The sequence below is a fragment of the Bos indicus x Bos taurus genome, chromosome 10, assembly GCF_003369695.1.
Source record: "Bos indicus x Bos taurus breed Angus x Brahman F1 hybrid chromosome 10, Bos_hybrid_MaternalHap_v2.0, whole genome shotgun sequence".
Classification (NCBI taxonomy): Eukaryota; Metazoa; Chordata; class Mammalia; order Artiodactyla; family Bovidae; genus Bos; species Bos indicus x Bos taurus.
In genome coordinates this window covers 21,198,659-21,216,664 of record NC_040085.1, presented here as the reverse complement: position 1 = coordinate 21,216,664, position 18,006 = coordinate 21,198,659, and the positions used below count along the sequence as shown (strand labels likewise).

Below are 18,006 nucleotides of genomic sequence, written 5' to 3'. Positions count from 1 at the left end.
ATCTCCCAGAGTTAGCTCAAACTCGTGTCCATTGAGTCGGTGATGCCATCCAATCATCTCATCCTCTGTTGTCCTCTTCTCTTGCCCTCAATCTTGCCCAGCAGTAGGGTCTTTTTCAAATGAGGTGGTGCTTCACATCAGGTGGCCAAAGTATTGGAGCTTCAGCTTCAGCATCAGTCCTTCCAATGAATATTCAGGACTGATTTCCTTTAGGATTGACTGGTTTGATCTCCTTGCTGTCCAAGGACTCTCAAGAGTCTTCTCCAGCACAGATTTTAAAACCATTATTACCAAGTGGTGCTAGTGGTAAAGAACCTAATTGCCAGTGCAGGAGATAATAAGAGATCTGGGTTCAATCGCTGGGTCAGAAAGCTTCCCTGGAGAAGGGCATGGCAGCCCACTCCAATATTCTTGTCTGGAGAATCCCATGGACAGAGGAGCCTGGCAAGCCACAGTCCAGAGTGTCATAAAAAGTCGGACATGACTGAAGCGACTTAGGATGCATGCGAAACATTATTACAAGTACAAGAATTTTACTTTCTCTCTTCTGTTTTCCAAGAAATATGAAAGAAGAGATCTCAGACTTGATCCTCAATTTCAAAAAAATTTTGTCATTTTTGTGCATTTGTATGTTTTAGGTACATATGGAATTAGCTTTTTCTGTGGATTTAAATATTCTATATCTGATGTATTTGCAGACAATTTCAAAGATATTTGCAATTTTTTATGACTAATGTAGAACTCATTATAACTACTTAAAAATAAATAAGCTAGGGAAATAGATATGTATGCTGCTGATAGCACCAAATATTTAGAAAAAGTTTTGTAATGAATAGAAATGTATATCAATAATCTAGAAAAAACAGAAAGAATTTATTGGGACATAGCAGGAGGAGCCTGGTAGGCTGCAGTCCATGGGGTCACTAGGAGTCGGACACGACTGATCGACTTCACTTTCACTTTTCACTTTCATGCATTGGAGGAGGAAATGGCAACCCACTCCAGTGTTCTTGCCTGGAGAATCCCAGGGATGGAGGAGCCTGTTGGGCTGCTGTCTCTGGGGTCACACAGAGTCAGACACGACTGAAGCAACTTAGCAGCAGTAGCAGATAGGAAAAACTATAAATAACCAAAAATTTTCAATACATGAGGAAAAGATAAGCTAAAAAACATGAAACAAATGTATACAAGTGAGGTGAAATCTAAGTTTTAAAACAATATTTTTCCACCATGTCAATTTATAGAAAAAAATATTATGAATAAGTTGATAGAGCCTAACAGAAACATAATTTACTTGTATGTTTTGATTGCAAGGCATAAAAATGACACAAGTTCAATTGAAGAGAATCACAAATTTGGTAACATGAATAGCTGTTTTTGTAGATTAGAATCTCTAAATTATTTATAAAATATTTTGAAAGGTTACTAAATATTTTCAAGAGAATTAGTATTTTAGAATTACAAACTATGAAAAACTGGTTAAAATTAAATAGCAAACCAGGAACTGGTTTTATGTAATTCGTTTGCAGTTGGGAAAAAAATCTAATTCTGTAATTCAATAACCCCTGTCATTAGCAAAAATAATTGGCTTGATGCTGTGATCCAGTAGGGGCTCTTCATTTCCATTGCATATTTATGTTCCTTCATGGTGTTCCCTAGTTTTTCCAGAAGCTCACATGACGGTTTCTCAATTTTCTCATGGCTGATTTAACATCTTCATTTCTCAGAGAGTAGATGATGGGATTCAACAGGGGTGTACAAACAGTGTAGAACACAGAAAGGAACTTATCCAGAGAAAGTCTGCTAAAAGGCCATATATAAAAATAAATGCAAGGCCCGAAGAAAAGAATCACCACGGTGATATGGGCAGTTAATGTAGAAAGTGCCTTGGATGATCCACTGGAGGAACGGTGATGGACAGTGATCAGAATGACAGTGTAGGAAATGATTAAAGCCAGAAAACAGCTCAGTGATATCAGGCCACTGTTAGTTAGGGTCATAATTTCCATCTCGTAAGTATCTATGCAAGCCAACTCTATCACCAGGGGAAGGTCACAAAAAAAGCTGTCTACCTCATTGGAGCCACAGAACGGCAGATCCACAGTAAAAGCCAAGTGGCTCACAGAATGAAGAATACCCACAGCCCAGGAAATAAACACAAAAATTATGCATAGTCTTCGATTCATAATTGTGCTATAGTGTAGAGGCTTACAAATGGCTATAAATCTGTCGTATGCCATAGCTACAAGCAACATCATCTCACTCCCAACGAAACTGTGAAGAAGGAATATTTGGGCCATGCAACCCTCAAAGGAGATAGTTTTGTGTTCCACAAAGAAGTCCACAAGCATCTTGGGGGTGGCAAAGTTAGATTGGCAGATATCAATGAAAGAAAGGTTACTGAGCAAGAAGTACATAGGAGAGTTCAAATGGGAGTCAGAGGAAACAATAACAATAATCATGATGTTGCCCAGAACTGATGTCATATACACTATCGAGAAGATGGCAAAAAAGAAAAGCTGAAGTTCCCAAGAATTAGAGAGTCCCAGAAGCACAAACTCAGATACCATTGATTCATTTGTGTGAGCCATGTATCCAATCCACTGTTACCTAAGTAAAAGAAAATCAGGAAAATGTCACAATGATTGACACTGTATCTAGTATATATACAAAAGAAATATGATAAGTTTTTAATTAAAAGTTAATTTAATGAGACTATGTAAATAGTCAATGAACTAGTATTTAACGTCTATAACTGCTGTGGAAAGTAGAAGTGAGAAATAAAGATAATTAGATATAGATTCTATCATAGAGAGATAAGATATTCATATTAAAAATAAGAACATAAAATCAGAAACAAGCAAACAATAACTGATAAAATAATACCATAGATACTAGCAAAATGAAATAAACTATGCCAAAGTGGTAAGGTAACATATCATGGGATATGTATCATTTTACTATTTAAAAGCTTGTGATTTGCTAGCCAAAACTGAAGGAAATGGCTATTTTAAGCATGGGGAATAGCAGGACTAAAGCTACAAAGGTGAAAACATGAAAGGCATACTCAGAGAGCCATGAGTTCAGTGGCTTGGCTGGAGGAGGGTGTGCTAAGGAACAGTCAAAATGAAGTTGGTAATGGTAGGTTAGGAGCAAATCATGGATGCAAGTAGCCTTGATGTAATGCCAGTGGATTACACTAATATTCTCAAAACTGAGAATCATAAAGTGTTTGACAGTGCTTTAGGAAGCTTAATATTTGTGACAATTTGTGACAATGTGGAAAGAAGAGGCAATGGTAATACTCTGAAAGTTTCTATGAAAATCAAGAACGTTCCTTTCATCCTTTGAACAATAGTTAATCAGAGTTCACCTTCTGTTACATAAGGACCAAAGGTGAATGAGTCACCTATGTGTCTTCAATCTCTTCCAACTCTGCCTTTTGTCTCTTCCAAAACATGCCTGACACACCTGGATTTGTCAAAATCTGTCTGTTCTTTTGGAAATATTTTATATGACTATATGTGGTGCATTTTGAACACATAATAGATTTTTGAAAGAGAAAATTTAAGTAATATGTTAGTTGCCTCTAAATTGTTTTTTGACATTTTGCTTTAATACATTGGGCACCATGTGGCCACTTGATGCCGGAAGAAAACCCTGCACAATCTCTTGTGGATCAGGAGACATTTTTGGCTTTAGCCCTGTGTACCCAGCACAACACAATAGGTATTAATTTGTCACTATATTGATTGAAGTTCTACACCCTGTATTCTTCAGTGAAAGATATAACTAATACAACAGATATTTAAAAGCTTAAAAGCAAGTCTGAACAGTAACCATAAATTAACCAATTAAAAATACTTAAACTGTTAGAAGCTTTAATTTATGTGATGATAACCTGATTTTTGAGGCACTAAATTCTACCCTTTCAAGGACTTTACTTGGTGCATTTAAGTTACAATCTCGAGTTTTCAGGGGAATCAGAAACTTAAGTTACTCAACAATAGAAATGGATTAAAACGGCATGAACTGACCTCATTACAAACTTCCATTATGTGATTCTCATCTCCGTGTGGAAGATTTGTGCCAGTGTTGGCTTTTCTGATCACGTATTTACATGAAAAGTACAGAGAAGGAGACAAACATGCATGGGAAAGGAAAGAAATTCCATTTCTAAAACTAAAAATGATCCTACAAAGCTATAGTTATTAATTTTAAACATATAAAATTTGTGGCCATGAGGGACTTCATATAACTTTCAGTCTCCTAGATAAAACCTGACATATATCATGATAATTTAGTGGAATAACATTAAAGAGAGAGGGAGGGAGAAAGGGAGAGAGAGAGATGAAGATAAGAAGAAAATAATTAGGAGTAAGAGGAGAAAAGGGGGGCAGAAGAGGAGAAGGAGGAAAGTAGAAGGAAGAGGAGGAAGGGAAAGCAGAATGGTTAATAACCTGTAGTTAGTGGTATTTATTCAATTTTTAAAGATCGTCTCATCTTTTAAAAAAGTTTTTCTGAAAATATCCAAATTTTCTACAAAGTATCTAATAGATGATAAGATTTGTCATTTCATTTTCCAAACTACAGGAAACAACTACAAAATCTTCTCCACCCTAGTTTCCTATGATTTCTTAATCCAAGTAGAACAGACTAGGGTCAATGTTATATCTCATTTTCTTCTTAATATTTAAGGTAGAACCCGTTAGTAAAAAAGGAACAACTAACTTTTGTCACTTTCCAGCTGCGTGGTTGACAGCAAAGCAAAACCAGTAAAGGTTACCCTTACTGGCCATTATATAGTTATCCCTTCTTCATTCTAGGCAAATTGTGATAGTAAATAATTGTTTTAACAAATGGCCTATTATCTTCTGAATAGAAAGCATAAAAAATGGCATATAAGGGACAGATAATGGTTATATCATACTTCCTTTTGTTTATCAAATATTAATCCTATTATTATCAACTTGGCTGCCCATCATATTAAAAATATTTGCAATATACTCTTGACTTGATGCATTTAAACTTGTCCCTGAACTAAGCTGTGCAAAAGCATACCCCTCAGTTCTTGTCCTGAAGTAGTGAAGGCTCTGCTCCTCTTGTCCTGGACTATACAATTATAATATCTAAGGTAATGCAATATAAAGCTTTCCATCCTCAATCCAGGAAACTGATTTCTTTGGGGAAGTGAGAAATCACCCTTTAGAGATCTGATGTCATCCAACAGTGGGAGTAATTATGTTTTACAAAATAATTTTTCCAGGAATGGAAAAGAAAGGAAAAAAGTTTATTACCAACTAGTTGGTATGAAAGCAAAAGATTATTTATCACTGATTCCTAGTCAGCAAAGTAATTTTTCAATTCCTAACTTTCTGTCAGTAAAACAATCAGTCCAGTTCAGTTCAGTCACTCAGTCATGTCTGACTCTTTGTGACCCCGTGGACTGCAGCACGCCTGGCTTCCCTGTCCATCACAAACTCCTGGAGCCTGTTCAAACTCAGGTCCATCAAGTCGGTGATGCCATCCAACCATCTCATCCTCTCTTGTCCCCTTCTCTTCCTGCCCTCAGTCTTTCCCAGCATCAGGGATCATGATCTTTTTCCAGTGAGTCAGTTCTTCACATCAGGTGGCCAAAGTATTGGAGTTTCAGCTTCAGCATCAGGACTGATTTCCTTTAGCATTGACTGGTTTGATCTCTTTGCTGTCCAAGAAACTCTAAAGAGTCTTCTCCAACATCACAGTTCAAAAGCATCAATTCTTTGGCACTCAGCTTTCTTTATAGTGCAACTATCACATCTATACATGACTACTGGGAAAACCATAGCTTTGGCTATACAGACCTTTGTCGGCAAAGTAATGTCTCTGCTTTTTAATATGTTGTCTAGGTTGGTCATAACTTTTCTTCCAAGGAGCAAGTGTCTTTTAATTTCATGGCTGCAGTCACCATCTGCACTGATTTTGGAGCCCAGGAAAACAATCATACTGTCCTATAAATGATCACCCAGCCTCTGAGTAGTTTCCTCCAATCACAAGGAGCCTACTATTTCACAGGACAGCTTAGTCTATTGTTAGAGTGCTTAACTGGTTCTACCATCTGTAGTTTAATAAAGAAAACCTACTCCCACTTAAACATAATGTCTCTTCAAATATTTTAAGGCACCCTCATATCTTCTACATGAAAATCTATTTCTCCCCCAAAATATTTCAACTGTCTGTGAAATGAAAATATCTCCTGCCATATCAATAAACAAGAAATGTTGAGTCATCGGTGATTTCTGGCCTCCAAATGTGGATGAGGTCCCCCAAAACAGAGCAGAATGCCTGTGATCCAGCAGATGCCACCAGCCTACCCCCCATGGCAATTGCTGAAGAGCTGGGGGGATGCAAGAAATAGGCATCTGCCACACCTGCCACTCCATATGGTGAACAAGGAATTAAGGATGTAAACAATCTAGAAACAGGATTTGGCCCTAGATAGCTGAGATGCATATGAAAGGAATGAATTCAGTGAGCCTAAGCCTTGAATCTTCCCATGATGGTTTTCCTTACTACTTAACAATAGTCTTTGATGTTCAGACTGCTTACCCACTTTGTCGCAAACTTGTATATAGCCTGATTCCCTCTCCTGCCTCTTTGGAGAAGTTATCTCAGAGCTACTGAGATGCTGTCTCCCAGGCTTGGCGTTCTAAACATTCCCACCAAATAAAATAATTCTCTACTTTCAGTTTGTGACTATATTTTTTAGTGGACAAGTCTTTTCAACTATATTTCATATAATATTTCATATTCAGTTCAGTTCAGTTCAGTCGCTCAGTCATGTCTGACTCTTTGCGCCCTATGAATCGCAGCATGCCAGGCCTCCCTGTCCATCACCAACTCCCGGAGTTCACCCAGACTCACGTCCATCGAGTCAGTGATGCCATCCAGCCATCTCATCCTCTGTCGTCCCCTTCTCCTCCTGCCCCCAATCCCTCCCAGCATCAGAGTCTTTTCCAATGAGTCAACTCGTCTCATGAGGTGGCCAAAGTACTGGAGTTTCAGCTTTAGCATCAGTCCTTCCAAAGAAATCCCAGGATTGATCTCCTTCAGAATGGACTGGTTGGGTCTTCTTGCAGTCCAAGGGACTCTCAAGAGTCTCCTCCAACACCACAGTTCAAAGGCATCAATTCTTCAGCGCTCAGCCTTCTTCACAGTCCAACTCTCACATCCATACATGACCACAGGGAAAATCTGTAGCATTGACTAGACAAACCTTTGTTGGCAAAGTAATGTCTCTGCTTTTCAATATGCTATCTAGATTGGCCATAACTTTCCTTCCAAGGAGTAAGCATCTTTTAATTTCATGGCTGCAGTCACCATCTGCAGTGATTTTGGAGCCCCCAAAAATAAAGTCTGACCCTGTTTCCACTGTTTCCCCATCTATTTCCCATGAAGTGATGGGACCAGATGCCATGATCTTCGTTTTCTTAATGTTGAGGTTTAAGCCAACTTTTTCACTCTCCACTTTCACTTTCACCAAGAGGCTTTTGAGTTCCTCTTCACTTTCTGCCATAAGGGTGGTGTCATCTGCATATCTGAGGTTATTGATATTTCTCCTGGCAATTTTGATTCCAGCTTGTGATTCTTCCAGTCCAGCGTTTCTCATGATGTACTCTGCATATAAGTTAAATAAGCAGGGTGACAGTATACAGCCTTGACATACTCCTTTTCTTATTTGGAACCAGTCTGTTGTTCCATGTCCAGTTCTAACTGTTGCTTCCTGACCTGCATACAAATTTCTCAAGAGGCAGATCAGGTGGTCTGGTATTCCCATCTCTTTCATATTTCCAAAGGTTGTGATGTAGATGTAAGTTTTAAATGGCCATCTTTAAAGAACGAGATTGAAATAGATTTCTCCTATCACTTTGCATATGTATATGCTAAGTGTGTGTGTGTAATCACACTCGAGTAAAATGTGCACATACCTAAGGACACAAGAACAATGGCATGTATTGCAGCATAGATTTAAAGAGATCCATACTGGAAACAACCCAAAAATCCATAAATTTGAGAGTAAAGAAATATAATATTTTAGTGTGGTGGAATATATTCAATGATTAAATTATTATGTTATTTTTATAGATGAATAAGTATAAGATTAAAAACCTGACAGGGAAAATATAAGATTGGTAAAATTATCATGTGCACATTTCTACAAACCAAACATATATATGGCCACACATTGACTAATAGTAAAATGCACAACATAGATATTGTGAGTTAAATTTTATTCAGAGACGTAACTGAAGACTATAGCCCAGGAGTGCTTTGCTTAGTTGCTCAGTAATGTCCAGCTCTTTGCAACTCCATGGACTGTAGTCCACCAGGCTCCTCTGTCCATGGGGATTCTCCAGGGAAGAATACTGGAGTGGGTTGCATGCACTGCTCCAGGGGATCTTCCCAACCCAGGAATCGAACCACAAGCTCCGGCATTGCAGGCTGATTCTTTACCATCAGAGCCACCAGAAAAGCCTGGAGAACAGCCCAGGAGACAGTCTCTCAAAAGAACTCTGAAGAACTGTTTGAAGAGGTGAGGGAGGAGCCAGAATACAAATTTTTTGCTGAGAAAAACATGTAGTCAAACAAAATAGCAGATTACTGCTAATTCCAAAGGAACAGACAGTTGATCAAATTAATGCTTTTAGTGCTTTTCTATGTATGGAAAAATACAAGAATCTGAGGTCATTGAAAAATTGTCCTTCAAAGGGCATATGAACTATCTAGAGGCAGGCATCCAAAGCATAGAGTGCTACCAGTTTTTCTCCATTCTGAGTTCCTCTTGGGTGCACTGTCAGTAGGTGACTGCAGTGGTTAAGGGTTTGATCCTTTTAGAGCTGATACAAAAAGCAACATTTTTTTTCCTTTATACTAATTTCTTATGATAGTAACTTTGTGCTTTGAATGGTCAGAAATAGTTTCTTTTGCTTGCAGGAAAAGAAAAAGAGATTATCATTAAAATAGCTGTAGGGAAGCACAATTTGCTACCCCAAAATATTTCTTTGGCATGAGAATTATTTTGAAATGAAGACAAGTAAGATGCAAAGACTCAGGAAGAAACTTTGACTTTCCCTTTAACTGCCTAAAGAATGTAGACAGGATCTGTTTTAGGAAGGGAGGTATTACCTTGATGGGCTTCCCTGCTGCTGCTGCTGCTGCTAAGTCGCCTCAGTCGTGTCTGACTCTGTGCGACCCCATAGAAGGCAGTCCACCAGGCTTCCCTGTCCCTGGGATTCTCCAGGCATGAACACTGGAGTGGGTTTCCATTTCCTTCTCCAATGCATGAAAGTGAAAAGTGAAAGTGAAGTCGCTCAGTTGTGTCTGACTGTTAGTGACCCCATGGACTTCAGCCCACCAGGCTCCTCCGTCAATGGGATTTTCCAGGCAAGAGTACTGGAGTGGGGTGCCATTGCCTTCTCCGTGATGGGCTTTCCAGCTGGTGGTAAATAACCCGCCTGCCAATGCAGGAGACAAGTTTCCATCCCTGGGTTGGGAAGAATGGGTTCCATTCCTGGGTTGGGAAGATCCCCTGGAGAAGGGCACAGCAACCCACTCCAGTATTCTTGCCTGGAAAATCTCATGGACAGAGGAGCCTGGTGGGCTAGAGTCCATAGGGTTGCAAAGTCAGACACGACTGAAGTGGTGTCTCCTTAATAACTATAATATGAACTAGGTGTATAGCAGGGAGGAACACAGCAAAGCCTGTTAAGATTCTTCTCAGTGTCCCATTGTCTCTGCACAGCTCCGCAAATATTCATTTACCAAACATTTGCTTTTGTATTTCCATGTAAGTTGCCTTCCTCTCACCATACCTCTATCCCCAACATCCTCTTTTTTCTTTAGCTGCAGGCAGTATATAGGTGAAGGTTGTAGGCATTTTGGTGAGTTAACCAATTTTCCTGGTCTCTCACATGTATGTATGTTACTAAATTTTGTTTGATTTTCTCCTGCTAAACTGTTAACTGATATAGTTTCCTTGTCAAGAAATGGACAAAGGAGGGACTTCCTGGCATTTTTAAAAACTTTAAAAATGGTTCACATCAAAAATACATTTTAAAAAAAAAAAAAAAAGGAAATGCACTAAGGAAAAAATATGTGTGCTAAGTCATTCCAGTAGTGTCCAACTCTTTGCAACTCTATGGACTGTAGCCCACCAAGCTCCTCTGTTCATGGGATTATCCAGGCAAGAATACTGGAGTGGGTTTCCATGCCCTCCTTCAGGGAGGAAAAATATACTTTTTATTAAAGGAATACTTGTAATTTTCTTCTAACCTTTCTTATTACCTTTTTTGATGAAAGGAAACACCAGACATAACTGTGACCACTGCTCTTTTTCTTGGCACACATTGGCTGGAAATCCTTCTAACTTACCTGAAATTGTATCTACTGCTAAGAAAGTTGTCAACTTCATCAACATTTAAAGGTAGGACCTTGAATATGCAGCTCGTAAAGAGATTACATAAAGAATTAAGAACAAAATGTGTTTTTCTCTACTACAAGAAAAATTGCTGGCTTTCCAGACATTCTTCGCAAAACCTTAGTTGAGATACAGGTAGCACTTTATAGCTCCTTGAGAGAGACCTTGTAAAGATACTTTGTTCATTTGTATACAATGTAAGTGAGGCCACGTGGAAAAATTCAAAATTTGGAGTCCTCTGACACGAACATTTCTTCTTCTGTGAAATTAACTCTGGGAATTCAGGCTGTTTCTTAATATTTAGCATTTTATTTCAAGAAGTCCATTAAAATACAAATTTAAGATTAATTCAATATTATATATGGCATATAGATTTCAATGTCAAAAATTACCTACCAAATCAACTTACCCAAACTAAAAACCAACTGCCTTCACATTACAGTGTATAACTGAACAATAAAGTGCAACAATAAATAAAAAAGGCAAACAATAAAGTGCAAAATTAGAGTTTGCATTCTTAGAATAAAAGAGAGACTAATATTTACATAATCTATTTGCCTTGTATGAATTGAGAGATTTTGGAAAGTAAACTTAGAACGTCTAATCAACAGTAATAATTTCCCTAACTGTCCCCAGAGTCCAGGGTAGAGATCCGTTTGTGGGGTCCTGATTGCTAACCAGGATGTATGTTTAACATTGATCATTATAACAAAGAACTCTGTATTTGGCCCACATACAAAGAGTGCTGCACAGCTCTTTATAGAACAGACTGAAAAGTCAGTGTTGAATTGGTCAGCTTTAAAGATTCTCCTCTACAACTCGTAATTTCAGAGGAAACTGGCATTTCCTTAACTGATCAGAGAAAGCCCACTATATATTTGAAAAGTAAACTTCCAATTATATTTATTTCCATATTTTAAAGCACTGTTAATTACTGGAAAATAATATGGGATAGGCATAATTGATATTGGAGGAGAAATTTCATAACTGAAGAATCTTCACTTAATTTTATGCACTTATCTTAAATCAGTGAAGCTGCTATCCTGGGATACTGGGAAAATAGTATACCCTGCTATTATGGGAAAATTCAGTTTCAAATTCTTGAATACTATTTGCCTATATTGATTCTTAGGCATGTAAATTAGGAAACATAAGATTTTTTTAAGTGTCTAAAGTTATCCCCGCCAAAGAATCTGCTACTCATTCTTTTTTCCCATCCTACTTATATTTACCTATAACTAAAACATCTATATTGGAGAAGGAAATGGCAACCCACTCCAGTGTTCTTGCCTGGAGAATCCCAGGGACAGGGGAGCCTGGTGCTCTGCCGTCTATGGGGTCGCACAGAGTCAGACACGACTGAAGCGACTTAGCAGCAGCAGCAGCAAAGCATCTATGCTATCTATACACAGCCATCCCGTAACTTATCTCCAGAACCAGTAGTCATGATATTTTTTTTCACATTCTTGGATATGTAACTTTTGCTAGATGATATCTGGGGAAAAACTTAATATCCACTAAATATTCTCTAAATCATCTTCTTCATTACTTTCACCAGAGTTAAGATGTACCACGCAGCATGTTGAAAATATTTATAAACAGACTATTGATTTGTGGAATTTGAATGAATTTAGTCTTAATAATGGAGAAGGAAATAACAGCCCACTCCAGTTTTCTTGCCTGGAGAGTTCCAGGGACAGGGGAGCCTGGTGGGTTGCCGTCTTTGGGATCGCACAGAGTCGTACACGACTGAAGCGACTTAGCAGCAGCAGCAGTCTTAATAAAGGGAATTCCTCACTATTACTGGCCTTTCAGAAATTTTCTTGGCCCTTGAATAATGGATCATAATTTTCCTGAAGGCAATCTTCATATCTCTGTTCCTTAATGTATAAATAATGGGGTTTAGAATGGGAGTGAAAATGGTATAAAATATGGCAAGAACTTTATCCACAGGGTAGCTGGTAAAGGGCCACACGTAGATGAATATGCAAGGTCCAAAGAATAATATTACTACAGTAATATGGGCAGCCAGAGTAGAAAATGCTTTGGCCATTGCAGCAGAAGACTTAAACCAGACAGTGATGAGAATAATGATATAAGAGCTGACCAAGAGTGAGAAAGTGCTTAAGGAAAGGATTCCGCTATTGACTACAATTAGTATTTCAGTGATGTAAGAGTCCAGGCAGGCAAGTTTGGTCACTCGAGGGAGGTCACAGAAAAAGCTGTCTACTACATTGGGCCCACAAAAAGGCAGATTCACAGTAAATGACAACTGGCTTAGTGTGTGCACCAAGCCCACAGCCCAGGAGATCATTACCAGAACAGTGCACGTCCTTCGTCTCATGATGATGACATAGTGCAGGGGTTTGCATATGGCTACGTATCTGTCATAGGCCATGGAGACAAGTAGCATCATCTCCCCTCCAGTGAAAAGGTGAATGAAGAAAATCTGAGCTATGCAGCCACTGAAGGAGATGGTCTTGTGTTCACTCAGAAAATCAGCAATCATCTTAGGAGTAGCAAAGGAAGCCTGACAGATGTCCACAAAGGAAAGGTTTCCCAAGAGAAAGTACATGGGAGAGTGCAGGCTGCTGTCAGAAGTCACTGTGAGGATAATGAGAAGATTTCCCAGCACAATGACCATATACAACACAGAGAAGAACACGAAAAAGAAGAGCTGGAGCTCCTGAGAACTAGAGAGTCCCAGTAATACAAACTCAGACACCACTGATGAATTGACCTTATCCATGGATCCAGGCTGCAGACTTGCTCTGAAACAATCCTGAAGAAGGGGAATCAGAGGAATCAGAATTACGAACTATAACACTTTTAATGTAAAGGATTCTAAGATACCAGATATAATGCATATTTGCTGAATGAAAAATTTTGAAGAGACCATGATAATGTATCTGAAGAGTCAGAAGGATCTTATGAGAATGTCCAGATAATTTTACCAGTCTCATTAGAACCTCTTGAGTTTTGGGATAGTCTTAATAATCTTTCACACAGTAGTAAACAAGCTCATTCATGACCTGACTTATTGTGATCACAATGTAAACAAAACTTTACTACTATTGCACGAATAATAACAATTTAAACAGTTCCTACAAGGAGATACTGTTGACTATATATTTTCCAGGTCTATAGTTGCAACCCAGACTGTCAATTACTCTTCTGTATGATTTCTTAAAATGCATATTATAACTTTATTTTAATTATCTAAAACTCATCTTTGCTTAATAATTTAAAAACAGAACCTAAATTTTTTCATTATGTTTGCCTAGCAAAATTAGATTTAGAATAATTTATGATCCTCTTGCTTAGTGTTCTCCATGAGATTATTAAGACATCTTCATAATTAAACACTAGTTGTTTCAGCATAGATAAATAAAAATAATTGAGTTATAAATGTCCCATGTTCCTTTAAATATATTTTATTTGGAATCAGAATAATCCTGAGAATTATTTCAAACTTGCATCTCATTTCTTCCCTGTAATAATATAGCCCTGCTATATAAATCCAATCCCATTGAACTGGAAAAAAAAAAAAAAACTTTCAGGAAGCTGTATTTATAGCTCTATTTGTTCTTACAATTAACCATTGAACACAGTTATAGTAATGAACCTTAGAGTGAGAAGTGATCTTACCCCCATGTAAGAACATATATGTGTTCAACTGCCTATTTCATACAAGAAGCTAAAGTCTCACTCTGTCCCTGAAATACCATCCTAGACTCTCAACCCCACCCTCTCTAGCTTTATTGAGTAATAACTGATGAGTAAAAAATATTTAAGGTATACAGTGTGATATTTTGGTATGTGTATACACTGAAATTATTACCACAATCAAGCTAATATTAACATATCCATTATCCCACATAGTTATCTTTTCATTTGTGAAACGATTAAAATCTAGTCTCAGCAAATTTTAAATATATAATACATTACTAACTATAGTCACCATGCTGTACGTTAGATCTCCAGAATTTATTCATCCTACATATCTGAAACTCTATACTTTTTTATCAATGCTCATTTAGATCCAGATATAATCACAATCCACACAGGGAAGCCCTCAAGTAGAAAATCATTTCCTATATTTTTATTGGAAGAATGTTCAAAGAAATGTTTCAACTTATCCACGTTTTGTATATACATTATTGTAGACTTCTGGAGTCGAACTATTAAGAGAATCCATCTTAAAAAAAATTAAAAATTAAATGAATGTATTAGTAACAATACATAACTGACAGTATTCTGAAATACACCATACATTATTTTATTACCTTTTCCATGTGGACTCACTTTCTTTCTGTTTCCCCATCTCTAAAGTTGTTCTTGCTCAAGTTTATAAACTTATCACATAAAATGATGAACTGTACCTAGTGAAAATGTTTATTGTGTGAATACAATGCGTATAAAGTGGTTCCCAGGTGGTGCTAGTGGTAAAGAACCTGCCTGCCAATGCATGAGACATGAGACAGGGGTTTGATTCTGGGTCAGGAAGATCTCCTGGAAGACTAAGTAATATTCCATTATATGGGCGTCCCTGGTGACTACTGGTAAAGAACCCGCCTGCCAGAGCAGGAGATGTAGGCTCAGTCCCTGGGTTGGGAAGATACTCTGGAGAAGGAAATCACAACCCAGTCCAATATTCTTGCCTGGGAAATCCCATGGACAGAGGAGCGTGGCGGCCAATGATCCATAGGGTCACAAAGAGTTGGACTTGACTGAGCAACTGAGCACACAGCACAATGGGTATAAATTAAGAGAATGAGGTACATTTCTGGCTCACAACTTTTCTCCTCAATTCAACTGTTTTTCCCTTTCAGGATTTTTCATTGTTTAACTGTCACTATTATTCTTCCAGGTTGTAAACCTTACTTTTTCCTCACTCTTCCACTTGTAACATCTCATTACTCCTTAAAGTCAAAAAATAAATAAATTTTAAATTCTTTACCTTGACAACCAAGTATACATGGTCTGATCTGGTTTTATCCACACTGTTCTCCAGCAAAGACATACTCAGTCATTTATTAAGCTGGTAAACACTACCTATTCATTTTTTCCTATCTTTCTCAAATAGATGGTGTATTCCAATGCAAGTGTCATCTCCTCAATAAGTCTTCACAGAGCTTAAGCTGAAATTTCTCACCTCCTAATTTTGTTGAGGTGCTTTACTTACATGTATATTATGTTCTCTTTTAAGGTAAGAGTTTGTGGGTAGCTAACGTTTCCCTACCACATGGAGAGATGCTTGAATACTTGTGCATCTTATATACAACTCACAGGATATAGTACAGATATTTTGCATGGAATAGATTTTCCATAAATGCACTTAGTGCTGCTGCTGCTAAGTCGATTCAGTCATGTCCGACTCTGTGCTACCCGATAGACAGCAGCCCACCAGGCTCCCCTGTCCCTGGGATTCTCCAGGCAAGAACACTGGAGTGGGTTGCCATTTCCTTCTCCAATGCATGAAAGTGAAGAGTGAAAGTGAAGTCACTAAGTCATGTCCGACTCTTTGCGACCCCATGGACTGCAGCCCACCAGGCTCCTCCGTCCATGGGACTTTCCAGGCAAGAGTACTGGAGTGGGGCGCCATCGCCTTGCTAACTGAAATATATTTCACCTCATATCTATCATTTTACTTAGTATTTCTATCTTCTAATCTCCCTGTGCACAGAGGCCTTCCCAGTAAATTGTCTACAAACCATAAACTGCCTACATAAACTTCATCTCCACATGGAACAAAAATATTTCATCTCATTAATAATACAAGCTCATACTTGAGTCATTAAAACCAGTGCCCATAATCAAACCAACAAATTCAAAGAGAATAAGATAATCCCTTTGAATTGCAGCATAGAGAAAATACTTATTCTTTTGTATTGAAAATAAACAACAGTCTGTTTACCAGGCTTTTAAAAAGTGATAAAAAATAATGAGAATCTTAACAAGAAATTTGCACTGTATTTCTATAGGTTTAAATAAATCTTGTCTGATCCACTTTTACAGAGTATAAAGTAAATCATTGATGCAAAGATATACAACTACAAAACTATAAGCTGAATTTGGTATTAACATTTCCATGATTTTTTTTTATAGTTTTACTTCATAGGCCTGTATCCACAAAGAAATATATAGCCTTGATTTTCATGTTTATTTATTCAGATGCTAGGTAAGCAGCGTGCTGTGATTCATGGGGTCGAAAAGAGTCGGACACGACTGAGCGACTGAACTGAACTGAACTGAACTGAATGGATTTTTTTAAGTACAATTGGAGTTTGTCATGATCTGCCCAAGAATACTTCACCTTCTTACATAATTTCTCACAAATTCTTCCAAATCTGCTAAAACACACGAACATTCTCATCTTGACTCATTTCCTTTTACTTCTAACACATTTTGCTCCCATCTGTGCATTCTCTTTGAGGCACAATGTAATGATGCAATACATACCTGGACACAATCTATTCTTAATGTACATTTTTGCTAGATATAACCTACCTGATACAAGACATATCAGAGATGTAAATTGAACTCTTCAGTTTTCTATTGTGGGATTAACTTTTTCCACCTAGTTATACTTACAGATGCCTTTTTCTCCTGTCAAACTGGAATAGTGCATGGTTTTATCTAAGTGACCAACTAAAGCTTTGGAGATTTAGCAATAGATAGCAAAGGTTCATCTTCCAATGGGTATTATTAATACTTTCCACTACATATTCCCTTTGGAACAAAGTAAATAGCATCCCACATTGTTGACAATTACAATGAGGGCCATAGAATCATAAGAGAAAGAGGGAGGGTCTTTCAGCCCTTGGGCAGTACACAGACGAAAGGACAAAGAATAAGAACTTAAAGGAGGTAGATTCTTGTTCCCAACTCTATTAATAACTAAGAATAAGTTATTAGGTAAATCATTTAACTCTGAGCCTCAGTTTACCCTTCTGTAAAACTACTTTAACATTTCAAGTATACTCAAAGAGAACTGTTAAATGTCTTTGTATAGTGTTCAATTTTGTCATATTTTAATGTTTTGCTATATTTCTTTCATCTTTATTAATAATAAAGCACTGTGAATGGTAGCAAAATATGCCATCCTGAAACATGCCACTTTGGCTTAAGAATCATTTTAATCTCAGGACAATTGAGAAGAAGCAGATATAAGCAAAGCTTTCTGCCCTCCCTATCTGCCTAAAACCAGGACATACATTTGTATGGGTGTTCCCTTCTCTTTTCCACCAGGAAGGTCAGAAGTTAATCAGAGACAACTCTAGATCCTTACCAGCTGAGATGACACCAAGGAATCTACATAACAAACCTCACTAACCTTATTTAAACTGGTCTGCTTAGCTCGCTTCTTTATAAATTGCTTTGACAGGTACCTGTTATACATTCCATTTGAGCAAAGACTTGAAGGAATTGGAATCATAAATATGTATATTCCTTGTTGGATGGGTTTCCACAAATTTTCCACAAATCTAGCCTCTGTTTATCCTTAGCTTAAAGGGAGACCAGTCTTCTCTTTATTTTGCACCCTCACT

The 18,006-nt window shown here is 37.7% G+C and overlaps 2 protein-coding genes across 2 annotated transcripts; both read right to left on the bottom strand.

Annotated features, from left to right (window-relative positions):
- Window positions 1-1,655: 1,655 nt before the first annotated feature.
- LOC113899443 (olfactory receptor 4K1) lies at window positions 1,656-2,591 on the bottom strand. The gene has a single exon (XM_027552799.1). The coding sequence runs from the start codon at window positions 2,589-2,591 to the stop codon at window positions 1,656-1,658; it is 936 nt and encodes a 311-aa protein (XP_027408600.1).
- A 9,642-nt stretch (window positions 2,592-12,233) lies between these two features.
- Window positions 12,234-13,214, bottom strand: LOC113899442 (olfactory receptor 4K5). Its single transcript, XM_027552798.1, has one exon. The coding sequence runs from the start codon at window positions 13,203-13,205 to the stop codon at window positions 12,234-12,236; it is 972 nt and encodes a 323-aa protein (XP_027408599.1). The 5' UTR covers window positions 13,206-13,214.
- Between the last annotated feature and the right edge of the window lie 4,792 nt (window positions 13,215-18,006).

What these genes read in the sequence shown, in the direction of transcription:
- LOC113899443 (XM_027552799.1), bottom strand. Translation starts at nt 2,591, where the DNA reads ATGGCTCACACAAATGAATCAATGGTATCTGAGTTTGTGCTTCTGGGA.
- LOC113899442 (XM_027552798.1), bottom strand. Translation starts at nt 13,205, where the DNA reads ATGGATAAGGTCAATTCATCAGTGGTGTCTGAGTTTGTATTACTGGGA.